Source organism: Prionailurus bengalensis, chromosome E3 (assembly GCF_016509475.1).
Source record: "Prionailurus bengalensis isolate Pbe53 chromosome E3, Fcat_Pben_1.1_paternal_pri, whole genome shotgun sequence".
Classification (NCBI taxonomy): Eukaryota; Metazoa; Chordata; class Mammalia; order Carnivora; family Felidae; genus Prionailurus; species Prionailurus bengalensis.
This window is the reverse complement of record NC_057357.1, coordinates 19,215,444-19,241,745: the sequence shown is the minus strand read 5'-3', so window position 1 is coordinate 19,241,745 and position 26,302 is coordinate 19,215,444. Positions and strand designations below refer to the sequence as shown.

At 46.2% G+C, this 26,302-nt stretch overlaps 1 protein-coding gene and 1 non-coding gene across 3 annotated transcripts; one reads left to right on the top strand and one right to left on the bottom strand.

Moving 5' to 3' along the window:
• LOC122471507 (eukaryotic translation initiation factor 3 subunit C) lies at positions 1–24,691 on the bottom strand. Of its 2 annotated transcripts, XM_043560171.1 has the most exons (21): positions 24,579–24,691; positions 24,305–24,443; positions 22,713–22,778; positions 22,421–22,610; positions 21,898–22,023; positions 21,657–21,711; positions 21,419–21,528; positions 20,887–21,014; positions 13,668–13,827; positions 13,441–13,544; positions 12,855–12,996; positions 12,535–12,660; positions 12,308–12,401; positions 11,391–11,581; positions 10,954–11,178; positions 7,108–7,471; positions 5,028–5,187; positions 4,867–4,932; positions 4,690–4,777; positions 4,411–4,573; positions 4,156–4,323 (listed from the first exon to the last, which is right to left on the bottom strand). In XM_043560171.1, exons 2-21 carry the CDS (start codon positions 24,403–24,405, stop codon positions 4,241–4,243), a joined length of 2,742 nt encoding a protein of 913 aa, XP_043416106.1. In that variant the 5' UTR covers positions 24,406–24,443; positions 24,579–24,691; the 3' UTR covers positions 4,156–4,240. The 2 variants fall into 2 exon arrangements, with proteins under 2 accessions (XP_043416108.1, XP_043416106.1); XM_043560173.1 differs by lacking the exons at positions 4,156–4,323; positions 4,411–4,573; positions 4,690–4,777; positions 4,867–4,932 and adding an exon at positions 1–13 and having other exon boundaries at positions 5,002–5,187.
• Positions 1,206–1,290, top strand: TRNAP-UGG. Its single transcript has one exon. It is a non-coding gene; the product is annotated as a tRNA-Pro (tRNA).
• Positions 24,692–26,302: the final 1,611 nt, after the last annotated feature.

Genomic DNA, 26,302 nt, shown 5'->3' with positions numbered 1-26,302 from the left:
ACACTCTCTCCCTCTCTCTCAAAAATGAATAAACGTTAAAAAAAAACAAAAAAGAAGAAGAAGAAAATGGGACCACTGTCCCCTTTTCCTGGGTCCTCTACCTTAGAAGTTTTAGCTACCAGAGCCAAACTGCTACAGCCTTGCAACTTTTATTTGTGCTTGTGGGAAGGCCAGAGGAAGGAAAAAAGAAAAAAGAAATGGGATTTTATGTTTTCTAGTCACAGGTTGCCTTTTCCTGGTTCTGTGGCCACAGCTAAGATGGGTCCCTTTGGGGTTTCTGTAGCCTGAGCTCAGAGGCAAAAGCCACGAAAAAGGGAAAACACCAGGAAATTCACCTCTGTATGCACTACTTAAGTTTTGACTCTCCTCCCCGATCCGTCTGCTTTTATCTTTTAGAGTCCTTAAGTAACTCTTTTTGTATTTTTTCCCCATTTTTAGTTGTAATCAGTGGGAGATTGGGTCTAGCGGGTTTAGCTCTTGACTAGCATCAGAAGCTGGGAAGCAAACTTTGGAGAACTCAGGAGCCTGTGCTTTCACACAATTTCACAAGTCTATACTGTTGTTTTCCATCTAACTCTGCTCAAATTGATGTTGGGGGGAACAGTGGAGAATGCATGAATTTCATCTCACTTTTACCACGACAGCAATCTCCAGCTCCATGTGCTTAAGTTCATATACAAAGTTAGTTTTGTGAATCTATGAAACTGGGTTTAATATTCAAAAATGGCTTCATTTTTACTCTATCCAGATTTGAACATGTTTTTGAGATGATTTTTTCAAGTTTAACACAGAAATTTTCTATCCTCTAAATCTGTTCAAACTCCTTGGAAGTTAGTTTTGAAAACTCCTGAATCTGATCTTGTTTTCCTAAAAGACTATTGTTAATGGCGTGATTTGTACAATTAAGTGACCTTGAGAGATCAATTTTGTGAACTTTTGAATCTGAGCTCATTTATACAATAATTACTAGACTTCAGATATTAATTACTGGTCAAACTCCTGTTGGGAAGTTACTTCAGAGTCTGTTTTCCAAACACTATCTTTTTTCAATTAAATGTATTTAAACATGGCTGGGAAGATACTTTCAAGATTTTGTGCCTCTGAGGCTTTTTTTTTTTTTTTTTTTTTACAAAAACTGCTGTATTTCATCTGAAGTGCTCAAATTCAATTAGGTTTCTTTTGAAAATTATTTATAAATCTTGGAGGCCTGGGTGGCTCAGTTGGTTGAGCGTCTGACTTGGGTTCAGGTCATGATCTCACGGTCCGTGGGTTCAAGCCCCACACTGGGCTCTGTGCTGACACCTCAGAGCCTGGAGCCTGCTTCGGATTCTGTGTCTCCGTCTCTCTGCCCCTCCCCCACTCACGATCCCATGATCTCTCTCTCTCTCTCTCTCTCAAAAATAAACATTGAAAATAATTTTTTTTGGAAATTCTTTGTAAATATGAAATGTTCTGTTTTGCTTACAAAAAGCTACTGTTTCAGGTATTTTTAAAAAAACACTTTGAAAATTTTCTTTTGAGAAAAACTTGTGGATTTGAGTTTTTCACAGAAACTGAAGGGTGTGCTTTGGGAGAGGTCATTTCTTTTTCTTCTCTCCAAATGCCAGAGCTGAGGTAAAACAATGCGCAACATTTTATAGGCCTCAGTCAGTCATGCTCTGTCATACAATTCTAGGGGGCACCAATCACTTTGTATCTAGGGCAGTGATTGGGGCAAACGCAGTCTGTGGATTCTTTTTGTACAACCAGCCAAGGATGGATTTTAAATTCTAAAGAGTTGCTAAAAAGCAGCAAGGCTGTATGTGACTGGTCATATGTGGCTTGCAAAGCTGAAATCATCAAGCCCTGGATAGAAAAGGCTTTGACAACAACGTTTGATGGTTACCACTCATAGACTAGAAGATGAAAGGTACCCCTTGGAACCAAGCATGTAATGAATGGCTCCTCCACCTTTTGCTAAGGAATGCTAAAGCGACCACATTCAGCACAAGGCAGCATAGCCCAGAGATGCATAGGCTCTTCAGCCTTTCCGTTGCCTCTCCTCCCTGGTTCCACCTCTGGGGCCACTCCTCTCTCTGGCTTCCCTTTCATCTATCACTCCTATCCTGATAGTTCAGTCTTTAGCCCTACCCTCTATGCTGCGCATTCCAGAAACATAATTAGCACTAAGTACAATGGTTAAAAGCCAGGCTCACGCAATCAGGTTACCTTGTGGTGCATCTGTTTCCCTCACTTCCTAGTTATGGGATCTCACTTAACCTGTTTTGGCCCTGTTTCCCCCTCTATAAAATGGAAAGAACAGAATTATTCTAAAAGGACTAAACGAAATGAGGCACGTAAAACACCAGCACAGAAGCAGTCAATAATGTTGTCTCTGACAAATGTTACCCACGGCCCACACTTCTGATAAGCATTTACAAAGCACTCACTTCCGTATCTCTTCTCCTTCTGCAATAGACTGATAATTATCCCCCAGTGTCCACTTTCTCCTTTTAGTAATAGAACCCCTCTCCCCAAGTAATAGAACCCTCCCAGGTTGGAATGAGCCCACAACCATTCAGCCATAGGGATTTTAGTTTTCCACACAGGGACAGAATAAGAATGTGAGACTTAAGTTCTAGCCAAAGGGATGAGTGCAATATCCAGGCCCACTACTCCGTCTTCTCCCCTCTGCTGGTTTGAACAAAGATGTGGGGCTGGCGTTGCAATATGACAGTGGGACTCTGGGTCCCTAGATAATCTTGTGGAACACAGCTGCTTAACCCTCTGTGCATGGGAAGTAAACTACTCTGTTTGAATCACTGTTTTGGAATCCCTTTGTTACAGCAGCTTAGCTCACAGTCTAATTAATATGCAATCCAACCTCTTAATATCCAACTGCTTTATGTTCCAAATGTGTCTCAAACACAACATTTTAACATCTAACCACATTCAGTCCACTTTACATACCCTGCTGTTTGTATACCCCTGAACACAAAGAATTCCCTAAGTACTTCTTGTTAATGGCCTTTTTAGATCTATTTATTCCCAGCCAGGAGGACCTTTCATTCCTGACCCCTACGACTCCCACTCTCAGCAGGTCACAGAAACCCCAGCTTGTTCCGTACTTCCCTCCTCGGCCCCTCCCTCAGCTCAGATCCCAAACACTCTGGCTACAGACGCTTTTTACTTTTTGATTGGCTCTCTGGTCTCCAATTCCAGTCTATAATGCTGCTCCATTACCTTCTTAAGAGCGGGTCCATTCATGTATTTTGTTTCCAAAAGTCCAAAGCATTCAGTCCCCACCAGGTGGAGTCCCATCCTATCTCCTGCACATATCCATGCACGCTTTATGCCAACCACACTGTTCCTGTGCTCCTCCCAATTCTTTGCACTTGCTCCTTCTCCTTTCCCTCCATCAGTGCTTCTCAAATGTGGGGGTGGAGCACTAAACAGAATTTTCAGATTTCCTGTGGACCGATACTTTTGAAAACCCAACACAAATAAATTAGAAAAACCATCACCTATTAAGATGTCACAGAGGTGGCATGTTTCTCCGTGCGGACTCTTAATTACGATCCCTGTCTCATCGCAGACAGGTTAACTGCGGACCCACACTGGTCCCAAGACCATACTTCATACAGGTCTACACTAACTCTCCCTTTTCCCTGCCTGGGGAACCACCACCCAACCCCCACCAAGGTCCAACCATCACTACATCCTATTCGGCACACCCACTGCCTTTCATACCCCCGTTAGAACTTATCACATGGGCACCTGGGTGGCTCGGTTGGTTAAGCCTCTGACTTCGGCTCAGGTCATGGTCTCGCGGTTCGTGGGTTCAAGCCCCGTGTTGGGCTCTGTGCTGACAGCTCAGAGCCTGGAGCCTGCTTCCGATTCTGTGTCTCCCTCTCTCTGCCCCTCCTGCTCGTGCTCTGTCTCTCTCGCTCTCAAAAATAAACAAACGTTAAAAAAAAAAAGGAACTTTTCACACGTTATTACCACTTTCTGTCAAACGTCAAAGAGCAGCAAGCTCTGAAGTCAGCGACATGCACAAGTCACCTCTGCGTCCTGAGCCTCGTGCCTATTATGTGGCGGAAGGCGCAGAAATACAATTAGCAAATGAACATGTCCAACCCACCTCTGTGGCGACATGCAGACAACAGGAACCGTAACAACTCGAAACAGAACTTTAATAAGTCAGAGTGTGGTCGAGGACTTCGGGGTTGAATGGGTGAGGCCACAGGAACAGAGGAAGTGATCAGTAGGCTGTCTGAGACTGCTGCTGGCGGTAGCCACCCCGGCGCATGTAGCCCTCGTTTTTGCGGTAGCCGTCCTTCTGGTCTGCAGGACGGGGGAGGAGGTGAATGACAGTGAAGAGGCAGGAAGGGGGCCAGCACCCTGGGAGAGCAGAGAAACAGAACCACTTACCTCGGAAGTAGCCACCGTAGGTCCCCTGCTTGTGGTCAAACACCCGCTCATTATTTTCCACCAGGCTGCCCAGCTTCTCGGCCAGCTGCAGAGCCAGGTTCTGTTGGGCGGTGGGCTCGGTGCGGTGCATCACCACGGTCTGCGTCGGCTGGTCCAGGGAGGCCTGATGGGAGGGAGAGAGAGAACGGACACGACACAGGTCTCCAAGCTGACTGGAGATCTCCACTCCGAACTCCCCATGACTCCACCTGCCTGCCCATTTATCACCCTGGCCCTTACCATCAACTCCTCGTTAATGATCATCTTGCTGATGATGGAGTGCACGGTGGGCAGGTCCAGTTCAAACATGTCAGACAGGGTCTCCATGCTGTAGAGAAGCAAGGCAGGAAGCAGGGAGCAATTAGGAGCTTTGACAACGAAGCTGGGCCCCCTGTACCTCCTCGGGGCCCATCCTACCTGATGGAGTCATAGACACTGCTGTAGGTGAAGAGGTAGGTCCGCAGTGACTCTTCCTGGATCTTCCTGTGGGGAGAAGGGAGAAAGGGGGACCATCTCCACTGAAGGGAGACCAACCAGTCTTGTCTTCCCCACCCACCATGGCCTTCCTTTCCGCTCACCTAACCAGCATGGTTCGGACTTTGTCAGCCTCGGGGAAAAGGTCCCACACTTTGCCATTCATCTTTTCATTGATGATGAAACTGTGGCAGGTCTTCCAGTCGCCCATCTTCATAGCTTTGGAGGCAGCCACCACATGTTCCCTCATTGACTCAGGGGGACCTGAAAGGTTGGGAATGAGGCAGGGCTTAGGGAAGCTTGGCAACATAGCTCCCGCCTTGGGCACTATTCGAGGAGGAACACTGGACAAGAGAGCAAACAACCAGACTGGGACTCTCCCAGCTCCCCATTAAATAGCCGTGTGATGGCAGAAATCACTTAACATCAGAATACGTTTATTTGGACTAAATCAGTTTATGACAGCGTCAGGACTGGTGAGCGCCTTGAAAATGTTGGCAAATTGTTGCGCCTATCCTCATGTACATCCTCCCAGGGAAAGGTCCCCAGCTTTCATCAGGTTCTTAGGAGGTTTCTTGACCTAAAACAATTTCTAATATCTCAGCTGGAAAAACAGTTACCAAACTTCATTCCTTCTTATACTACCCTCATGATTTTGAACAGATCTGTATATCACACCGTTCAGCTAATTTTTCCTTAAAGACAAGCCAGGAAGAGAAAACGTGGCAAACAAGAGTCACAGGAATTTCGAGTTGACAGGCAAGTGCAAAAACTCTTAAGACTGGAAATGGATGGTAAGTATGAAGAAACATGAACATGGCAGAACCTGGGACAGACAGCAAGCTCAAAGGTAAAACAGATCAGCCCCAAAGAGAAATGTATGAATAAGGCTAAGAGAACACACTTCTGGTCAGCTTCTACTCTGTGACTTTTAAAAGAGGCAAAGTTAGAGGTTCAAAGAGTATTTCTCTACAAAACGAACAGTAGTGCAGAGCGGAGACAGAAACCGCCTTTTGGTTTTAGACAGTAATAGAGAGGCAGGGACTGTAGTGAACCAGAGAGCCGTAAGTGATGCTGGAAACAGACTTTCACTATAAATTTTCCAATTAAAAGAAAACAAAGTTTCACTACACAAGGCAGACAAAATTTGTAAAAGGGGCACCAGCAGTTAACACAACCAGTAGAGGACAGAACTGAGGGGCTGTGGCTGTGGACAGTAAGCTTGGTCCCTCACCAAGTCTTCAGGCACCAACCCCACCAGAAGGGCACCATTCCTTTCCCAGTGAAATCACAACCCATTCAACCCCTGGACTGATCGATCAGACCTTCAAGTGATCAAAGGAGCCAATGTTAGATTTTCAAATGCCAAAGGTCTAGTTGGTTGGTAGAAAATAACATGCACAAAAGGAAAAATGGGAAAAAAAGATAGATCAGAGAGACACATATCAGCTGTGTTAACCTTGGGTAAGTGACTTAACCCCCGTGCCTCAAGAAAAAACAAGTTAATAATGGTACCCATATCACACGATTATTACTAACGACAATTAAATGTATTACTTATAAAACAGTATCGTTATTTGGAAAATACTTAAAACAGTGCCAGGCAGAAAAAAGGTACTATGTAAGTTTGTGTTAAATAAAAAATATCATTGGAGTCAGGTCATGGAGAGTTTAACTTAGTTAAGGAGGCTGGACTTTATTCCATAGACAATGAAGAACTCTGGAAGGTACTGGGGGTGTATAACATCATAAATTTGGTAAAAAGATAATGCTGAGGGGGTGCTTGGGTGGCTCAGGTGGTTAAGAGTCCAACTCTTGACCTCAGCTCAGGTCTTGATCTGAGGGTCATGAATTCAAGCCCCACACTGGCCCCACGCTGGGCGTGGAGCCTACTTAAAAAAAAAAAAAAAAAAAAGATAATGCTGGGAAACATCAACTAAAGAGAAGAATGACAGGAAATAAGGAGCTTAATCTGTAAGCTAAGACACCATATCCCACAGCAAGAGACTGCAGAGACTATTGAGTAAAAGGAACACTTCTAGGTTACACGTGAAGAGATCATTCCATCAGACAGAATCATCTCGGGTGAAAGTTATTCCCTTTAGCTTCTCGTAATCCTCTGAATAAAGGGGAAGCGAGGGCCCGATGAGGGCAGTCTGCGGCAATGCAGAGCCCCACACTCACCCAGCAAGGGCTGCCGCTCGCCCACGCGCAGCTGGTGATGGAACTGCTTGCTGATCATGCGCCGGCGAGCATCACTCTCGTGGGCAGCCATGTAAGGGATCTCCAGGAGCATGGCAGACACCAGATACACGCACTCCAGCAGCTCCAGGTTGATGTGCAGGTGGAAGGGCACCTGCCGGCGCCGCTCCACCTTCTCCTGCTCCTGGTTGCGCTCCTGCAGGCTGCGCAGCAGCAGACCCTGGCCCAGAAGCTCCTTGGCCCGGCCGCTTGACTGAATGTCCAGCAGGGCGTTGTGAGCGTCCTTGGTCAGGCCTTGGCGGAAAGCACATATGCCCAGCTGCACCATGGTGCGGTTGTACAGGATCTGGGGACAAAGGGCAATGCACTCAGAAGCGACAACCATGAGGCAAGCTGTTCATCTGTTCAAGAGATCTACATTGAGCACCCACTGGTGCCGGGCACCGGGCTGTGGGCCGGGACAGGGAGCAAAACACGCGAGTCGCTATCCTTCCACGGAGCTTATGTTCTAGGGATAAGGGTATGGAGGACAAAATAACCACAGGATGCAGACAGTGACTCATGCCAAGGAGAAAAATTAAACAGAAGAGAGAGTTAAGAAGGGAGTCTGGGTGGTGGCAGTGCTGGTAGGAACTCACAATTTTTCCATAGGATAACCAGGGAAGGCCTCATTTTGAAGGTAAAGTTTAAATAGAAACCTGATAGAAAAAGTCATGCAGATATCTAGGAGAAGAGTATTCTAGAAAAAAAGGAAAAGTCAATGCAAAGGCTTTATGGAAGAACTGTGCCAGGTGCACTCAAGGAACAAGGAGTGTGATTCAGCCCGAGCCAGTAAAGATGTGAGCATAAATTGGATAGGCGAGCACAACGCCTATGGCCCTGGAAGCCACGTTAAGGATGTTGAGATCGGAAACCATGGGAAGGTTCTGAGAAAACAAGTGGTATAATCTGACTTAACGAGGTTAACCCTGGCTGCTGTAGGGAAGGGAAGTAAGAGCAGAAGCAGACACCAGGAAGATGACAGTGGCTCAGGCCAGAGGGGAGCGATGGAAGTAAGGAGTGGTCAGGTATGGACTCTGAACAGGAACGGCTGGGGAATGAGACGTGGCACATGAGAGAAAAATAAGAATTAGCGACTCCGAGGCTTCTGGCCTAGGCAACTGAAAATATGGACTTGCCACTAATTAAGACGGGAAGATTTCAGGTGGTGCAGATTTTTGGGGGTGGGGGCAGATAAACTCTTTATTATAACAACAGAAATATACAGGTCAGTATCAGTCATGAACACAGATACAAAGAGCCTGAAAAAATATTAGCAAACAAAATGCAGCAATAGATGAATGACATAATATATCATGATCAATGGGGATGTATCTCTGGAATGAAAAGCTGATACAAAAATCTAAAACCATGGTTACTCACCCTATGAACACAATAAAGGAGAAATCATTGCATCATTTCAGCAGATGCAGAAAAAGCTCTGGACAAAATTCAACATCTATTTAGGACAAAAATTCTTGGGTCAGCTAGAATCAGAAAAGAACTTCCTCAATCTGAGAAAATGTACCTACAAAAATGCTACTGCTAACATCACACTCAGTGGTAAAATGCTGACTGCTCCCCTAAGGCTGGGGGCAAGACAAGGTGCTTGCTCTCAGTACTTCTACTCAGCACTAAGTACTGGAAATTTGAGTTACCACACCATGGCAAGAAATAAAAAAGGAAAGTCCTAAAGACTGACATAGTAATAAAACTGTCTACATGTACATGACATGAGTGCTTTAGCAGAAAATCTTAAGGATGATCTATTGAATGCTAAACCAAGTAAGTGAATTTAGCCCAACAGATGCATTCAAGGCCAAAATACAAAAATGAATCGTTTTTTTTATATACAAGTAGTTAATTAGCAATTAGAAACTGAGATAAAAAAACAAGTCCATTTACACAGCACTGAAACTCGTAACATTCAGGAATAGTTTCTTAGAAGATGTGTAATGCATCGACAGTGAAATCCACAGAACACTGCAGAAACAAATAAAACAAAAAGATAAAGTGTTTAGATCCAAAGGTTCAATGTTGTTAAGATGTCAGTCCTCTCAAAATTCATTTACAGATTCCATAAAATTCCAGCAGGCATTTTTGTGGAAATTGACAAGAGAATTTGAAGATTTATGTAGAAATGCAAAGGTCACAGAATCCTCAAAGCATCTTAAAAAAGAACAAAGTGGGAAGACTCCTACTACCTGACTTGGGAGACTTACTCTACGGGCAGAGGAATCAAGACAGTGTGGGACTGGCCTAAGGACAGAGATGAATGAAGGAAACAAAACAAAAATATATTAACTAACTTCATACCATATATCAAAATCATAGATCTAAACGTGAAAGCTAAGACTTTTAAGAACTTTAAAAAAAAAAAAAAAAAGTATCTTCATGAACTGCAAAGATTTCATTAGATAGGATCCCGAAAGTAGTAAGCATTAAAAAAACGCTGATAAATTAGACTACACCACAAGACATGGTGTTAAAAATGAACAGGCAGACCACAGACAGGAACAAAATATTTGGAAAACATTTATATGACAAAGGACTGGTATCCAATAATAAAAAAATGGAACAATCCAATCTTCAAAATGGAGGATAGGGGAGGGGTGACCAGACATTTCACAAAAGAAGAGACATAAAGAGGGGCACCAGGGTGGCTCAGTCGGTTAAGCGTCCGACTTTGGCTCAGGTCATGATCTCATGGTTTGAACGGACTCCTGCTTTGGGTTCTGTGCTGTCAGAGCAGAGCCTACTTTGGATCCTCTGTCTCCCTCTCTCTCTGTCCCCAACCCCTTCTTGCATGCGCACGTGCACACTCTCTCTCAAACATAAACAAAAGTTAAAAAAAAAAAAAAAGACAAAGAACCAATAAACATGAAAAAGTACTCAACTTCAGGTTATGAGGGAGATACAATTCAGTGCCATAATGAGATACTACCACATAACGACCAACGTGGCTTATATTAAGACTGAAAATGCCAAATATCGTCAAGGACTATAATATTCACACATTACGGCAGGAGTGTAAAGTGGCGTCGGCACTTTTGGGTTTCTAATGACTGGACACACATCTAAACTAGAACCCAGCAATTCTACTCTTAACCATTTACCCAGGAGAAAACATACAACCACACAAAGGCTTCTAAATGCTCATAACAGCTTCTTTATAATAGCCCCATACTGGAAACAGACAAGGCATCTACCGAGAAGAAAACACATCAAGAACTTGTGATAAATTCATACGCTGGAATAAAAGAGAACAAATGGCGCTGTTTAAAAACCGCCACCCCTCGGGTTCACCATGGATTCACCACGTCAATACTGCTTCACTGTTTCAAATACGCACTTACAGGATCTGCACCTAGATGAAACCGCACTCCTGTGTGAAAACGTCCCCCACTCCTGCCACACGCGTAGAGATCCTAACACATCACCCTGCACCTGGGTCCCGTCTTTCCTCAGTTTAACAACTCGCTACCGTTCTCCTCCTATTAAAATAAGAGCTCTCCTAATGCTCTGAACCAGACACGCAGTAGGGATGAAAAATGTTAGCTGAACCCAAAGCTCCACCCCAGAGGACTCCAGTGGTGTCAGAACAGGAAACAATATGCTAATGTGCAGGGGGATCAGAGAATGCTGGCATCTGGGAAGGACCAAGCGCCCGCTCACGTCTTCACCAGCCAGAGAGGTGACTAACCTGGCCGAGCCATTCTGCCTCCAGACGGGGGCCTGGCCTGGTCTTCCCTTTGCCACCGGGGCCAGAACGCCTCTTTCCCATCCTACCTGTACTGGCGGGTCCGCATGCTGAATGTTGTCCTGCAGGTGGCTCATGAGCATGAGGTCGCGGGCCTGGTACCAGCGGGAGTGCAGAGCGTGGTGGTAGATATGGCAGAGGATGGCGCACGTGCGGATACGGTCTGTGCGGTCCTTGGCATAGATGTACTTGCACAGCCTCTCCATCAGCACAGCGGAGTCCTCGCCCTCGTTTTCTGCCTGGTCTTGCTCAGACTGGGGGGAGGGGTGGGATGTCGTTGAAAGAAAAGTACCGTAGAGACAATGGCTCAGGCCTCCGCGATCAAAGGTGAGACGCCGTGCAGCCTCCGTCTAGTCCCTCCAAGTCTCCCTCCCTGCTCCACCCCAGAGAATTCCCAGGGAACAGATCTGCCAGGAAGTCCTGACAGGCACTTCCCTCCCGCTGTGACTTGGCTGCTAAGACTCACCTTCGAGGAGCCCTCAGGGGGGGTAAGCTGCCGCTGATGGGCCTTGTAGTCAAACTTGTAGTAGGTGTGGAGGATGCGCCTCAGATAGATGCGACAGATCTCCTCAGTGGTGCCCTTCTCCTCCAGGTAGCGCTGCACGCGCTCAATGATGGCACACACCTGCGCCTCGTCCTTCAGGTGCTCCACGTACTCTGGAAAGGAGGGCGTCCCTCATCTCAGCCAGGCACCCGCCTTTCCTAATCGTGTGTCCCCGACCAACCCAGTTAGCTCTATGTGGTTTCTGCGCCCATCAGCAAAGTCTCCTCACGGTGCCCTGAAAACACCATCCCCTCCCTGGACACACCGAAGTCGCTTTCCATTCCCGTCGGGTGTGCTCTTCCGATGAACCTCTCCCCATGCCGACGGCCCCTGCTTTCTGTCGCCTTCTCCAGCCATGATCTAGAACTGTCTCATTTATTTACTTACTGAAATGGCTTTCTCCTTTCTCCAGCACCAAAACGTAAGCTCCATGCGCCTGAAAGGCCTCCGGCTGACTTGTTCATCACTACACGCCTGACCCAGGGGACATGTGGGCACGCTACAATTTCACGGAGTAAGTGTCGTGCATTTCCCCCAACCCAAATGCCTCTGGATCCAAGCTAAGCAAAGTGAACTGAGGCAAGACCCCAAGGATTTTCGAAGTGTAGTCCCCAGACAGCAGCATCACCTGGGAACATGTAAGAAATGCAAAATTTGGAGCCCCTTCCCCAGATCTACTGAATCAGAAGTGATGGGGGTGGGGCCTAGCATCTTCCCAGGTCGTGTGTGTGAATGCTGGGCTAAGTAAGGGCTGGCTCCCCAGGCACTCTGCTAATATAATCCTTTGTTTATTCCCTACATCTTTCCTCTAACTGATGCCCACGCTTGCCCAGGCTCACCTTGGGAGTGAGGATCAGTATTTTGCATTATTTTGGTAAATTCTTCATCCATTCGTTCCACCAGGGTTAGGATACAGCCACGGACACGCAGTGGCTGAAAAGGAGGTAGGGGAGGAGCAAATAAATTAGCCCAGATCTCAGTGCCAGACTTCAACCCTCCTGTCTCCACTGAGCCTTCCCAAGGAAAAAACATACACCTCCAATCAGCCTCCAATTTCTCTCTTTACCTGGTCAACATTGTGCAGGTTCTCACTCTCTTCCAGAATGTTCTCTCCAACAAAGATGTTGGGGTTTGCAAACAGGATGTCCATGAGCTCATTGATGCAGTCTAGGCACTTCTGCCACATCTCAGGCTGCAAGAGATCAGACGGCAGTCAGAGGTGGGAAGGTGGAAGAAACGGAGGCCTCCCAAGAGCTCCTTCACCAGGAATCCACGGGGCCTTCAACTACCAAGACTGCTTCCACAGCCCTCGAGTTTTAAGACACTAGGCACCCCACACCCCCAACCCACCAGCTCAGCTCTGTGATGGTTCTTCATTGCCCTCACCTTCATGTACGTGGCCAGGTTTGGGTTGTAGTCATAGAGAGAGGCGATGATATTGAACTTGATCTTGACTATGACACCCTCTCCCAGGTTGTTTTCAGATGCAATCTGAACGAGCAGCTGTAGCAGCTCAATCTGGGCTGCGCTGGAGGGGAGCACAGGTGGGTGAGGCATCGGAGACAAATCAAAACCCTCCTCCTGTCACGCAATGTGCCCTCTGCCAACAAGCAAGGCAGTGTCATTCCCACTAACCCCCTAACCTCACCACCCGCGTCCTTGCTTCTCCTTTATAAATTCCAAACAGAAGCAGCAATAACACTAACAATCCGCCATCCTCTTTAGGCACCAAATAACTAAAGAGAGCATCATTTCCGTTTTACAGATGAGCAAACAATCCCAAAAGGTTAAGTGACTGGTTTAAGATCAAAGAGAGAGTCAATAGCAGAAAATGGACCGGTAAGTTCCACGTATACCATTCCTTCAACTATAGCCACATATAGATCTTCCCAAAACAGCACTATTTCCCCACTAATCTCTACCTGTGTCTTAAAGAAAAAGAGCATTCCCAGTCCAGGCCCGTGAATCTTACCGATCAGTTCCCTTCTTGCCTCGTGCCTGTAGGATCTCATTCAGTTTCTTGATGACAACAGCATGGGTGATCTCAGTTCCCTTGGCAAACATTTTTGGTTTCTCCTAGGCAACACATGTCCCATCATTCTCGCCCTAACTTTTCTCCCAAGCCCTGAGTGGGGCGGGGAGACAGCTGTATGCTCTACCAAACCATTTCCCAATTCATCTTGATACTACCGTCCTCACCTTAACAAGGGGCACACCCCCCCGGACCCTTTCCCACTCTCCGCCGTCATTGTCCTCCTCCTCCTCATCCAGGCGCTTAGATTTCCTATCGTGCTTCTTCTTGGCTTTGTCCTCTCGTTTCTTCTCGGCCGCCTTCTTGTCCTCCTCGGTGGTAGGGGCCCTGCCAGGAGACATGGGAGAAGGTGAAAGATCAGTCCCAGTCCACCTCTGAGGCTGCTTCTTCCCATGAACTTCCCCTTTCCCTCCATCCAGCCCTGGGTTCAAGTTACAATCTGTGAGAATGAGCCTGAGTTAACCGTAACCATAACCAAAGCAAGGACTATCAAGCTTGTGAACTTGACAGGCCACTTACCAAGGTCTGTCACCATATCCCACCCACTAAGAAACTCTTATGGCGGAAACAGTGTGGCCTGGTCTAATGAGGTAGAGGTACCACTCAGCCATGGGAGACACAAAAGCAGCCTGCCATGTTGTCCCATAGCTAACCTCTCAGGTTTTCCAGAAAAACCTATATTGATAAGCTATGTAGCTGTCTTTTAATACTAGTTGCTCTATCCAGACTGATCTTTTCACCAGCCACCAACTAATCAGTTTGAACTTAGTGTAAAAAAAACTGCTGTTCCTAGACTGTCTGCTCCCTGCTTATGACAATTAACCTAAGTTCTGAATTTAAAAAACAATAGTGTAAGACAAGAAAATTCTCCCACAAAAGTGAAAAAGATCAGTGGCTACCCCAAAGTGGTCTTAAGCCACTTGGTGTCTGAAACCATCTCCAGGCTTTTTTTTTTTTAAATTTTTTTTTAATGTTTATTTATTTTTGAGACAAAGAGAGACAGAGCATGAATGGGGGAGGGGCAGAGAGAGAGGGAGACACAGAATCGGAAGCAGGCTCCAGGCTCTGAGCCATCAGCCCAGAGCCTGACGCGGGGCTCGAACTCACGAGCTGCGAGATCGTGACCCGAGCCGAAGTCGGACGCTCAACCGACTGAGCCACCCAGGCACCCCACCATCTCCAGGCTTTAATACTTATCTAATGAAATACAAACCCCAAATCAGAGAAAAGTTATCACAAACTTTACATAGATACTAACAAAAAAATCTTTCCAGTCTCAAAAGATAGTCAAATTATCGACAGAGAGGGCACACAAGCAGGGGAGAGGAGCAGAAGGAGAGAGAGAATCTTAAGCAGGCTCCACGCCAATACGGGGCTTGATCCTACAACCCTAGGATCGTGACCTGTGCTGAAATTAACAGTCGTATTTTCAACCAACTGAGCCATCCAGGCACCCCATCAACTGCCATTTAGATATCTAAAAATAAATTTTGGGGCACCTGGGTGGCTTAGTCGATTGAGTGTCCAACTTCGGCTCAGGTCATGATCTCGAGGTTCATGAGTTTCATCTCTGTATCAGGCTTGCTGGTGTCAGTGCAGAGCCTGCTTGGGATCCTCTGTTCCCCTCTCTCTGCCCCTCCCCCACTTGCCCTCTCTCAAAAATAAACATTAAAAAAATTAATAAAAAATAAAAATAAATTTCATTTGAATTGTTTAAAAGGTCTGAATATATTTTAGAAATAGTTTATATACTTGCCAGCTGGAAAAACTTTTCCCCTTGCCAAAGGATGTATGCCAGAACTCTTAACAACAGTTTGTTCGTTTTCTCTCCATACTACTGCCATACTAATGATAAAAGCTCACTTTATAGGTAAAATACTTTGCAAACATGCAAAGTATGTTCATTAAACTGAAATCTCTTGGTCATATCAACTCTAAAGCTCTGAGAAGATCAAAAAACCTAATGCTATTTAAAAACCAATGCAGCTTAAACTTCCGAAGACCTTCATCTTTCTCAGCCTAAAGTTTTACTCCTAACCCTGAGGGTGTTGGGATTTATACTTCAAAAACACAACGAACTCTTACCCTATGAAAAAAAATTTCTTTTTTAAGATTTTATTTTTAAGTAATCTCTATACCCAACATGGGGCTCGAACTCACAACCCTGAGGTCAACAGTGGCACACTCCGATTGAGCCAACCAGGCACCCCTTCTCACCTTACGAAATTCTAACTGAAAGACTAAAACTTGGTTTGACCTCTCTACTATGACAGATAACACTAGTATATTCACATGTTGTTAGAAATTACCAGAAAACTAATGCTTATACTCTCAGTTATACATCCAACAGAGACAAGCTACTGTTGCAAAAGAGCGTCACCAAATACACTTCTACTTAAACACATGGCCAAGAGACTAAAGATGTGTTTGTTTGTTTTAACGTTTATTATTTTTGAGAGAGAGAGAGACAGGATCTGAAGCAGACTCTGTCCTGAGAGCAGAAAGCCTGATGAGGGGCTTGAACTCACAAACCACGAGATCACGACCTGAGCCAAAGTCCGACACTTAACTGACTGAGCCACCCAGGTGCCCCAAAACTAAAGATATGTTAATCTTTTTTGCCTTTTTTCTCCGCTGCTAACCTTTTGACAATTAAGTATTATCTAAATTTCAAAAAAATCTTGATAGCTCACTGTTGGAAGGTCATCAAAAGGATAAGACTGCCAGTTAACCCTTGAGCTGGACACAGGCAACAGGAGGCTCCTTACCCTCTCCCCTGTCCTTGCAACGTACATTCTGCCCACCATTCCCACTTTGGGGGCCGTTTCCAGAATGCAACCTTGTGAGTGATATGTTAAGACCATCTGGACTGTATATGTGACACTATCACGTTAAGACCTCTATCTATACTTTTTTATGATTCAGGTGGGCAGGTGCGGAGATAACAGTAGTCTCGTAGCCTCCCAAGAGAAGTCTTGTATATGAGTCCCTTTGCTTATTAAACCTGCCACATACCAACCTGGAATCACCTGCCTCTTTCCTTGGTCTTTCCCTGTCCTCCATGTACAGAGACTGGTTTCAGATTTCACCCTCAGAACTCCCAAGGTTGTTGTGAACCAATACATCTAACATGGCAGGTAGTCAATAAATATTTGTGGAATGAATGGAAAAAAAAAAAAGTCTAACTTGGCAATTTATCAGAAGGGATTTAAGACATTAGATTTCATTAGTCTGTACTTAAGAATTCCTACCCCAATTATAAATTCAGAAACATTACTGTATAATCTGTCATTTACCTCTAATGTGGTCCATACAGCAAATTAAATACACATTTTAGCCCCAACCTCATATTAATTTCCTTAGCTAAGAATTAATTAACCCTAAATAAATACCATAATAAAGTCAAGACTATAATAAAAACGTGCAATGAATAACATCTTATTGTACCTGGACAAATACTCTGAAAAATAAATCAATTAAGAGAAAAGTGAGGGCACCTGGTTGGCTCAGTTGGTTGAGCGCCCAACTTTGACTCAGGTCATGATCGCTCAGGTCATGATCTCACAGTTTGTGGGTTTGAGACCCACATCAGGCTCTGTGCTGACAGCTCAGAGCCTGGAGCCTGCTTTGGATTCTGTGTCTCTGTCTGTGATTCTGTCTCTCTGCCCCTCCCCCACTCGTGCTCAGTCTGTCTCTCAAAAAGAAAGAAAGAAAGAAAGAAAGAAAGAAAGAAAGAAAGAAAGAGAAAGAAAGAAGAAAGAAAGAAAGAAAGAAAGAAAGAAAGAAAGAAAGAAAGAAAAAGAAAGGAAGAAAGAAAGAAAGAAAGAAAGAAAGAAAGAAAGAAAGAAAGAAAGGAAGGAAGGAAAAAGCCACTTGTGGGGCGCCTGGGTGATTCAGTCGGTTCAGCGTCCAACTCTTGATTTTAGCTCAGGTCATGATCCCAGGATTAAGCGATCGAGTCCTGCATCCAGCCCCATGCTAAGCATGGAGCCTGCTTGGGATTCATTCTTTCTCTCTCTCTCCCCACCCCTTCCCCGTCTCACGTGCTCTCAGAAAATAAATAATAGAAAAAGAAAAGAAGCCACATGAGGAAAAAAGAAAAAAAAAGATATTTGATTTTAAAAGTTCACTATACTGGGGGACACCTGGATGGCTCAGTTGGTTAAACATCTGACTCTTGGTATCAGCTCAGGTCATGACCTTGTGGTCGTAAGATCAAGACCCGCATGGGCTCCACACTAAGTGTGGAGTCTGCTTGGGATTCTCTCTCTCCCCCTGCCCCACTCACACATGCAAGAGTGTACATGCTCTCTTAAAATAAATATTAAAAAGAAAAAGTTCACTAAACTGGGGTGCCTGGGTAGCTCAGTCCATTAAGCGTCATTTTGGCTCAGGTCATGATCTCATGACTCATGGCTTTGAGCCCCATGTCAGGCTTGGTGCTGAAAGTGCAGAGTCTGCTTGAATTCTCTCTCTCTCCGCCCCCCCCCCCCCCCGCTCTCTCAAACTTAAAAAAAAAAAAAATTCAGAGCTGCTTCTTTATAAAACATAGACTCTTGTGTTTCTTATAATATCTTTGATTGTCCTCATATTTTCTGCCCAAAGCCACTATCTAATATCCAGGTGCCTTAATGTCGCTAGACATTAAGAGACAACGTCTCATGAAGAAGAGACAAACTCTTGAGATTAAACCCATTCCTTTATATGCTTGTTTTAATCAGAGAAACGAAAGCTGACGGGTAACTGGGTGGCTCAGTTGGTTAAGCGTCCAACTCCTGATTTCGGCTCAGGTGAGGATCTCTCAGTTGTGACACAGAGCCCCAAGTGAGCTGGAGCACTGAGCATGAAGCCTGCTCTCCCTTTCTCTCTGTCCCTCCCCCTCTTTCACACACTCATGTTCTTTCTTTCAAAATAAATAAATTTAAGACATTGAAAAAAAAAACAAAGCTGAGAGATTCTGAGGAAAAGGGTATATAGACTGGCTTACTATGGAGATGGTGAAAAAGGATCCTGCAAACATTATGGAAAAACTATCATGCTTCTAGAAAACCCATTAACAACTAACACTAATGCTGGTTGGCTTAGTTAATGAGAAAATACATGCAATCAGAATTCACTGTTCCATATCATCTGTGGTTTTTGTCTTTCTCCTTGTTCCTTTTTCTTATTTAGATCTTTTTCTTTTTCTTGGTTGGAAGTCAATCTTAAAAACTGGTCTTGTGTGGGGTGCCTGGGTGGCTCAGTTGGTTGAGTGTCCGACTTTGGCTTAGGTCACGATCTCAGTTTGTGGGTTCGAGCCCTGCATCGGGCTCTGTGCTGACAGCTCAGAGTCTGGAGCCTGTTTTGGATTCTGTGTGTCTCTCTCTCTCTGCCCCTCCTATGCTCGTGCTCTCTCTCTCTCTCAAAATTAAAAATAAACATTAAAAATGGAAAAAAAACTTTTTTAATTGGTCTTGTGATACAAGTAAAACAATGTCTCTGGATTATGCTTTGACATTATGAAGTCAAACTCAATGTCAAAGACCTCTGAGGATCCTATAGTTAACCCGACCTCTGTCAACTGGAATTTTAACTAAATCTAATTTTAGGTGTTTTTTGGGCTAGGTATACAAAATAAAATTTCATGTTTAAAAAAATATGCATCAAGGGTAATCTCCAAAAGGATAGGATGTAACTCCCAAGCCAGTAGAGAAACAAACTGAGAAGAAAAAGACAATCTAGAAATGGGTTAAAAAGTAGGAAAAAAGTGAGAAGTAAAAGAATGAATTTAATCTCAAAATAATTATTCTGAGTGAAAGAAGCCAAATCCCTCCCCATCAAGTAACATACTGTGATTCCATTTATGTAAAAGTCTAGAAAACGCGAACTTTTCTAGGGATAGAAAGCAAATCAGTGGTTGCCCAGGGAAAGGGAGGGGGGCTGGTTGCCAGAAAGATGACGGCATGATTGGGGTTTTGGAATGTTCAGCCCCACCATGACCACTAAGATGGGAAGAAGGGCTGGAGAGACTGACATCAATGACTTAATCCATCATGCTAAGGTAATGAAACCTCCACCAAAATCCCTAAATGATGAAGTCTAGAAAGCTCCCTGGTTGGTGAATGTATCAAGGTACCAGGAACGAGGGGCACCCAGAGGGAACGGGAGCTCTGTGCCTGCTCTCCCATACTCTGCCCTACGCATCTCTTCCAACCGGCTGTTCCTGAGTTGTCCCCTCTGAAATAAATGGGCAATAGCAGGTAAAGTGCTTTCCCAAGTTCTTTGGGCTGTTCTAGCAAATTCTCAACTGAGGAGGGGGTTGTGGAAACTGAATTTACAGCTGGTTGGTCAGAAGTCCAGGAGCCAAACTTGGACTTGTCACTGGTGTCTGAGATGGGGGCAGTCTTGTGGGGTCTGCAGTTAACTCTGGGTAGTTTCAGAACCGAACTGCATGTTGACCACCACGCTGGTGTCCGGACAGTTGGAGAAAGTGGAAGGTGTGAAGAAAAAAAACCCCACATGTATGGTGTCAGAAGTGTTGTGCGTAAACGCGTATCAGACACACATGCTCACTGGACTTGACCGGTCAAGGGGAGCACAGAATAAAAAATGCTTCCAAGACTAGCCTGTGCCTGGTCCTCTATAGTGTCGGGGAACTCACTACCTCCTAAAGCAACACAACCCTAACTTCTGAATGCAGAGCAAATCCCAAGAACAGCAACAGTTCCTATAAGAAAGCAACACTGTTACCAGTGAGCTCCACACTGGACCCCTGCCAGGTGCACAGGGGCAGCTCTTCACCTTGACCTCAGAGGAATGAACAGAAGCCTATGGAGGTTCAGTGACGTAGCAAAGTTGACAGCTACCACAGGACTAAGGGCTGGAACCAGAATCCAAACCAGACTCCTTCCCCATTCCAAGACGGTCCCGGCCAAGTTCAGGAAGACTTGCTGCGGTCTCTGTTTTACACACTACGACGTTCTCAGGGAGAGGGGTCAGAGTGGCAGTGCCGTGTGCTGGCCCCGGGCTCAGCCACTTCCCTATGTCATCGTTCTGAGGCAGGGTCAAGTAACCCTCATTTTAGATGAGAGAAACAGGAAAGGTTAAGGAGCTTGTCTAGTATCGCAGACATGGCTAGTTGGTGCCAGAAAGAGATTCACACTCAGTCCACACGCGGGGAGTCATGTCCCGGTTAAATATTTGCCTCCCGGGCTTTCAAATCCCATCGTCAATCTCGTGAGACACATTAGCTTTGTGCCCTTAGCCACCCAACACACTTGATCCCGAGGTCCCCCCGCTGGCCTGAACAACCCGCAAGGATTCCGTGGAAAAAGCAACAGCCTTCAAGATGACGCCAGGCTTTCACACCCTCCCCACTGTCGCCTGAAGCACCACTACTTTTCTTACTTCTTAAGGAATCTTGAGGCCAGCACGGTCTGTTTTCCTTCTTCCTCTTCTGAGTCTGAATCAGAAGATGTGGAACCCGTGTCCCAATCTTCATCATCCTCTGAATCTTCCGAGTCCTCATCTTCATCCTTACAGAAACAAGAGAATCGGCAGGAAGAAGATGAGGAGGCCGACTGGCCGACCCGCTCTGCCAGCTGACACACGTTCCAGAGTCTCTCAGGAGCAGAACATGAGTGGTCATTTGTGAATCGGCATTATTAGGAGCTGGACTGGACCACCAAGGCCCAGAGCGAAGGGCTGGCTTGCTCCAGGGACACACAGCTCCCCAGGGGCAGAGCTGGGCCCCGAATCTATTCTGTTCTCTCTGTCCCAGGTCGCTCAGCACTCTAATCCAAGGGGAAGCCTGTTCCCAAACCGGACTCTACTAACCCCACCCCTCCCAGCCCTAGGGTTCTGGGAGTCTTCTCCCCAAAACCCCAAGAACGGTCCACAGGAGGCAAATCACCCTTCGTAGTCTCACCCTGGCTCTTACCTCCATTTTTTTGAGGAACTTGCGACTGTCTCCAGAAGGGGCTTCTGGTTTCTTCTTTAGGAAAGCTGCAGCGCTGACTCCATCCTCATCCTCATCCTCATCCGAAGAGGCTGGTGGCAGAGGGGCGAGGAGAGAGCCGGATGGTCAAGAGCAAAGCTGAGGGCAGCGAAGAAGCCAGGCCGAGGGAAGCCCTAGCTCTGGGCCTCTAACCGCCTGCAATAAGGGGGTCCCCTCTCACCTTCTGAATCCTCCTCATTCTTCTCAGCATCTTCATCTGCAGACTGTTCAGGGTTCTTGACAAAGGGAAACGAGAGGATAATTCACGAGGCCTGCCAAGCACCACCCCGGCCTACCCCCTCACCCCAGAGAGTCGTGACCTGATTCCTTCTCTAGTCACACCTTCCGTTTGCAAACGTTTATGTCTCACTCGTGGAGTCACCGTCCCCACAGGGCAGAAGGTCTGCCTCCAGCACCCCTACCTGCTTATAATTTGTAATATGGGACTCAAAATCTCGGTTGTATTTTCGGATCTTCTGACGCAGGGTGCTCAGGGCCTTGGCGTTGTTCTTGTTCATCTTCTTCTTCCCTTCCTTATCTTCCCACAGCTAAAGGAAAGAAGAGGGCAGAAAGGGGGAAGAGGGGGCTATGACTAAGCGGTATCTTCTTAAACTCCAGGCTTCAGCACACCACTATGAGTTTTACTATCTGTACACCGTCTGTACTGCTTACCAACCATATTTGTTATTTTTTAAAAACAGATCCTTTGTGTATTACCACCAAAAGAAGAGAAACCACAAATAAACAACATAAAAACAAATACGATTAAGATACTTGGCCGAAAAAGGTCCCTCTCCTTGCTTCATCCCCCCGTTTCTTATGTTCCAGGAAGTACCGTACACACAGCAAACAACCAAGAGGCGACAGGATCCCTGGAAGTGGGTTAGGAGCAGGTCCTAGGACCACGATACCCTCTGGATCCACCCTTACCCACAGGAATCACACCTCATTAAGATAGTCCTCCAGGTCAGCCAGGATGCGGATGTAGAACCGGGGGACACCCTCCTTGTCCACGATGCTCTTAGCCTTCCCATATGCTTTCCCCAGGAGCTCAAACTCTTCCAGGCACTTGGTAACATCCCGGATCTTCATGGCATTACGGATGGTTCGGATGAGGTTGGTCAGCTCCTCAAACCTAGATCGGGAGCCCAAAATCACACTGGACATGCCCACCAACACCAGAAAAGCCACCACTGCTGCAGAGACTCCCCAGCACCCGGCCTCCCCCTGGCCTCACCTTTTGTCCTTGGCACTTCGGACAACTCTCTTGGTATCTTCCTCATCCTCACTGAGCAACAATGGCCTGTTTGAAACAACAGAGATCACTAACTTCCCTTCCTGGCTCCAGTCTTTTCAAGTGATCTCCAGTTCCCTTCTCAGACAGGACAGAAAAAATGGAATTATTCAAGCCATCATACCACACTCATCCTTGACTCTTCCTCTTCAAAACTTGATCATATAAAACTCCGTTATTGAAGCCTACTTCAAGAATGCCCTTTTGTCACTGTTGCACCTACAAAAATGACCATCCCCATCCTCTCAAAAATAAAGGTGCTTGGGGCGCCTGGGTGGCGCAGTCGGTTAAGCATCCAACTTCAGCCAGGTCACGATCTCACGGTCCGGGAGTTCGAGCCCCGCGTCAGGCTCTGGGCTGATGGCTCAGAGCGTGGAGCCTGTTTCCGATTCTGTGTCTCCCTCTCTCTCTGCCCCTCCCCCGTTCATGCTCTGTCTCTCTCTGTCCCCGAAATAAATAAACGTTGAAAAAAAAAATTAAAAAAAAAAATAAAAGAAAAAAAAATAAAGGTGCTTATTCACAGGGTCAGAAAACTTATTACATGAAGACACAACTAACTAAGCATACACACACACACACACAAAAGGTACCACAACTAGAATGAAAGGAAATGGCTTTAAGAAGGTGGTATTTGAATTAGATCACAGAAAGCAATGTTTCCCAGAGTGTGAGAGGCCAACGGCAAGGTTAAAGTCCTAATGGCTTTAACATCTCCATTACCAGCGCTTTTCTTTAATAAGACCACAGACAGCATTCAGCTGGCAACACACTTCCATTCTTTTCCTTCCATTTTATTAACCTTTCCAATTATTTTCTATGTTAGAAGTCATATTGGTTTTTCCGATTGCGGCAATAATATAAAATCGCATGCAGGTAGGCACACATGGGTACGTGTATGTGTTTTCAAACCGCACAGGGATATAAAAATCGTGAAGGTGACACGTGGGAAGGAAGTTGGAGAAACAACGTTCCACTGTTGCAAAAGATGCAAAGAATTTTAATTCGCAGAGATAGGGAAAGGGTATTTAAGAGAACACCCCCCCCCCGAAAAAAAAGGAAAACAATAGATCTTTAAATAGATGTTTATGAACCAGCCCACAACGCCAGGTGGCTGGGCTTCAGAGCCACATCAAGCAGCTCTGAAATACCAAACGAGCATTCTGGATTTCTTTTTGAGAACAGCGTTTTTTTAGCGGTCAGAATAACTACGACTTTTGTTGGAGTCCCATGCCGAGCAGAGGAGAGGTGGTACAGAGGCTGTGGACATATAAGCCAGTTAGGAAGCTGATGCAACAGACCCAGCCAGTGGGAAACCTCTGACTCTATCCTTTGTACCCGGTGGGTGGTACACAATTCACAGCACCCCGAAGCATGAAGGCTGTCCCGCCAACACTACTGCTCTGGTTCCTCGAACTCTCGAGAACTCGCTCTCGCTCCCACCTCCCCTCCCCACCTCTCCCACATACGCGGCCGTGCGGAGCCTGCCGAACGCCGCACGCCCCGACTGGTCACCCCCGCGCAGTCCCCCCACTCACTGTTTGCCGTAGTTGCCCCCGACGGGTTTGGTGACGAGCTCCTCCCCTGACAGGGAGGACTCGGACTCGCTGTCCGAACCGGTGGTGAAAAACCGCGACATGGCGACGGGCTGAGAGGCTGCGGCGGGCGCAGCGGGACCTGTGGGGAAAGCCGGAGTCACAGGCCACAAGAAAGGACTGGGGTCGTCACCTCTCGACCCCCACTTCTCACTGTCCCCGCAAGTACCCCGACCCGCGACCCCTCCTCAAAGCACAAGGCCCAAGAAAAACACACCGTCGCAACTCGGGAGTCACACTGCGCAGTCGGCACAGCGGAAACGGAAAGAGAGGGAAGGCGGGACGCTACGTCACTTCCAGGAGATGCTGCTGAACTACACCGGCGACTACAATTCCCAGTGGTCTTCGCGCCACTCAGGGGCGGAGACCGGCCTGACGTCCCCTTGGCAGGCAAGGCGGTTCCTCGAGAGTCTCACAGCGTACTGCGCGATGTCGTCACGTTTTGTTACTCAGATACATCCTCACCCACCTCCTGCGGAGTCAGAATTTCAGGGCCGGGAGTTTACTTTTTTAAAGTGCCCACGTAATACTGATGAGCCGCTAGGTTTTAGAGCTAGGCTTACAGCAAACTTCGAATCAGACTTTGGATTCAAATCCTAGCTCCACCGTTTTGTGTGAATTTAGGCAAATTTCCTGATCTCTCTGTTTCCTTCTCCCCAAACTGTAAAATGACAATGATAGCACCTACCTCATGGGGTTGCATGAGAGTTAAATGGCTTCGTATATGTGAAGCATTTAGGGCAGTGCCTTGTACAAAATAAGCATGTAATAATTAGCTAGTATTCACTCATTATAACACAAATACGTATTTATCAAGCATTTATCATGAGCCAGCAGTGTTCAGTGAACAAGACAGAAATGGTCCCTAACTTCCCAAGAAACTCAGTCTAGTGGAGTGGCATAAATTAACAAGTAAACATAATTTCAGATAGTAATAAGCACCATAAAGATATTAAAGTAGCCGGTTAGGTGGGAAAGTTGTTTTGGATAGGAAGGTCAGGGCCTCTTTGAAGAGGTGACGTTTGAGTTGAGATCCAAATGACAAAAAGAAGGAAGCCATGCAGAAGGTCTTTCAGGGAAAGAGCATTTCTAACTCTTCTTCTAGGAAAGAGACACAGCAAGTGCAAACGTCCTGAGGCCAGGTTCTGGGAGTAAAGAGAATGCCAGTGTGCTATCGGCAAAGTGATCAGGCATTAATAGTTTAGATATGGACCATACCAGATCATTCAGGTCCTTCTAGTCCTGTGGATTTAAACCCGGGTGGATTGAAGAAACCATCATCAGGGGTTTTACCACCACAGGCACTGTCTTCCATTTTTTTTTTATTATTTTTTTTTTTTAATTTTTTTTTTCAACGTTTATTTATTTTTGGGACAGAGAGAGACAGAGCATGAACGGGGGAGGGGCAGAGAGAGAGGGAGACACAGAATCGGAAACAGGCTCCAGGCTCTGAGCCATCAGCTCAGAGCCTGACGCGGGGCTCGAACTCACGGACCGCGAGATCGTGACCTGGCTGAAGTCGGACGCTTAACCGACTGCGCCACCGAGGCGCCCCAACACTGTCTTCCATTTTTAAAGGTAGTTTCATTCATTCAGTATTTGCTGCATGTCTGGGCCCGTGTTTAGCATTGAAAGCACAGTGCTCCTCTGAAAAAAGTGGGAATCAGCAGCAGACTGAAGGGAAAGAAGGAGGCCACTTTGGGTAGGGAAAAGAGTATGAAAATCCCAGAAACAGGAAAGCTCGGGCACATTTAGCGACTGGTATACTGGGATTAGAATGTGGCAGGGCCTCTCTGCACATCTTGGCCAGTCATCTCTGTTCTTCCCATCTCCCTCTCTCTCTCTCTCTCTCTTTTCCTCTCTCCTTCCTTCTCTCCCCGCAGGTCCATTTGATTCCGACATCAACTTCATCACCTCCCAGAACAGAAAAAGAATGCATTG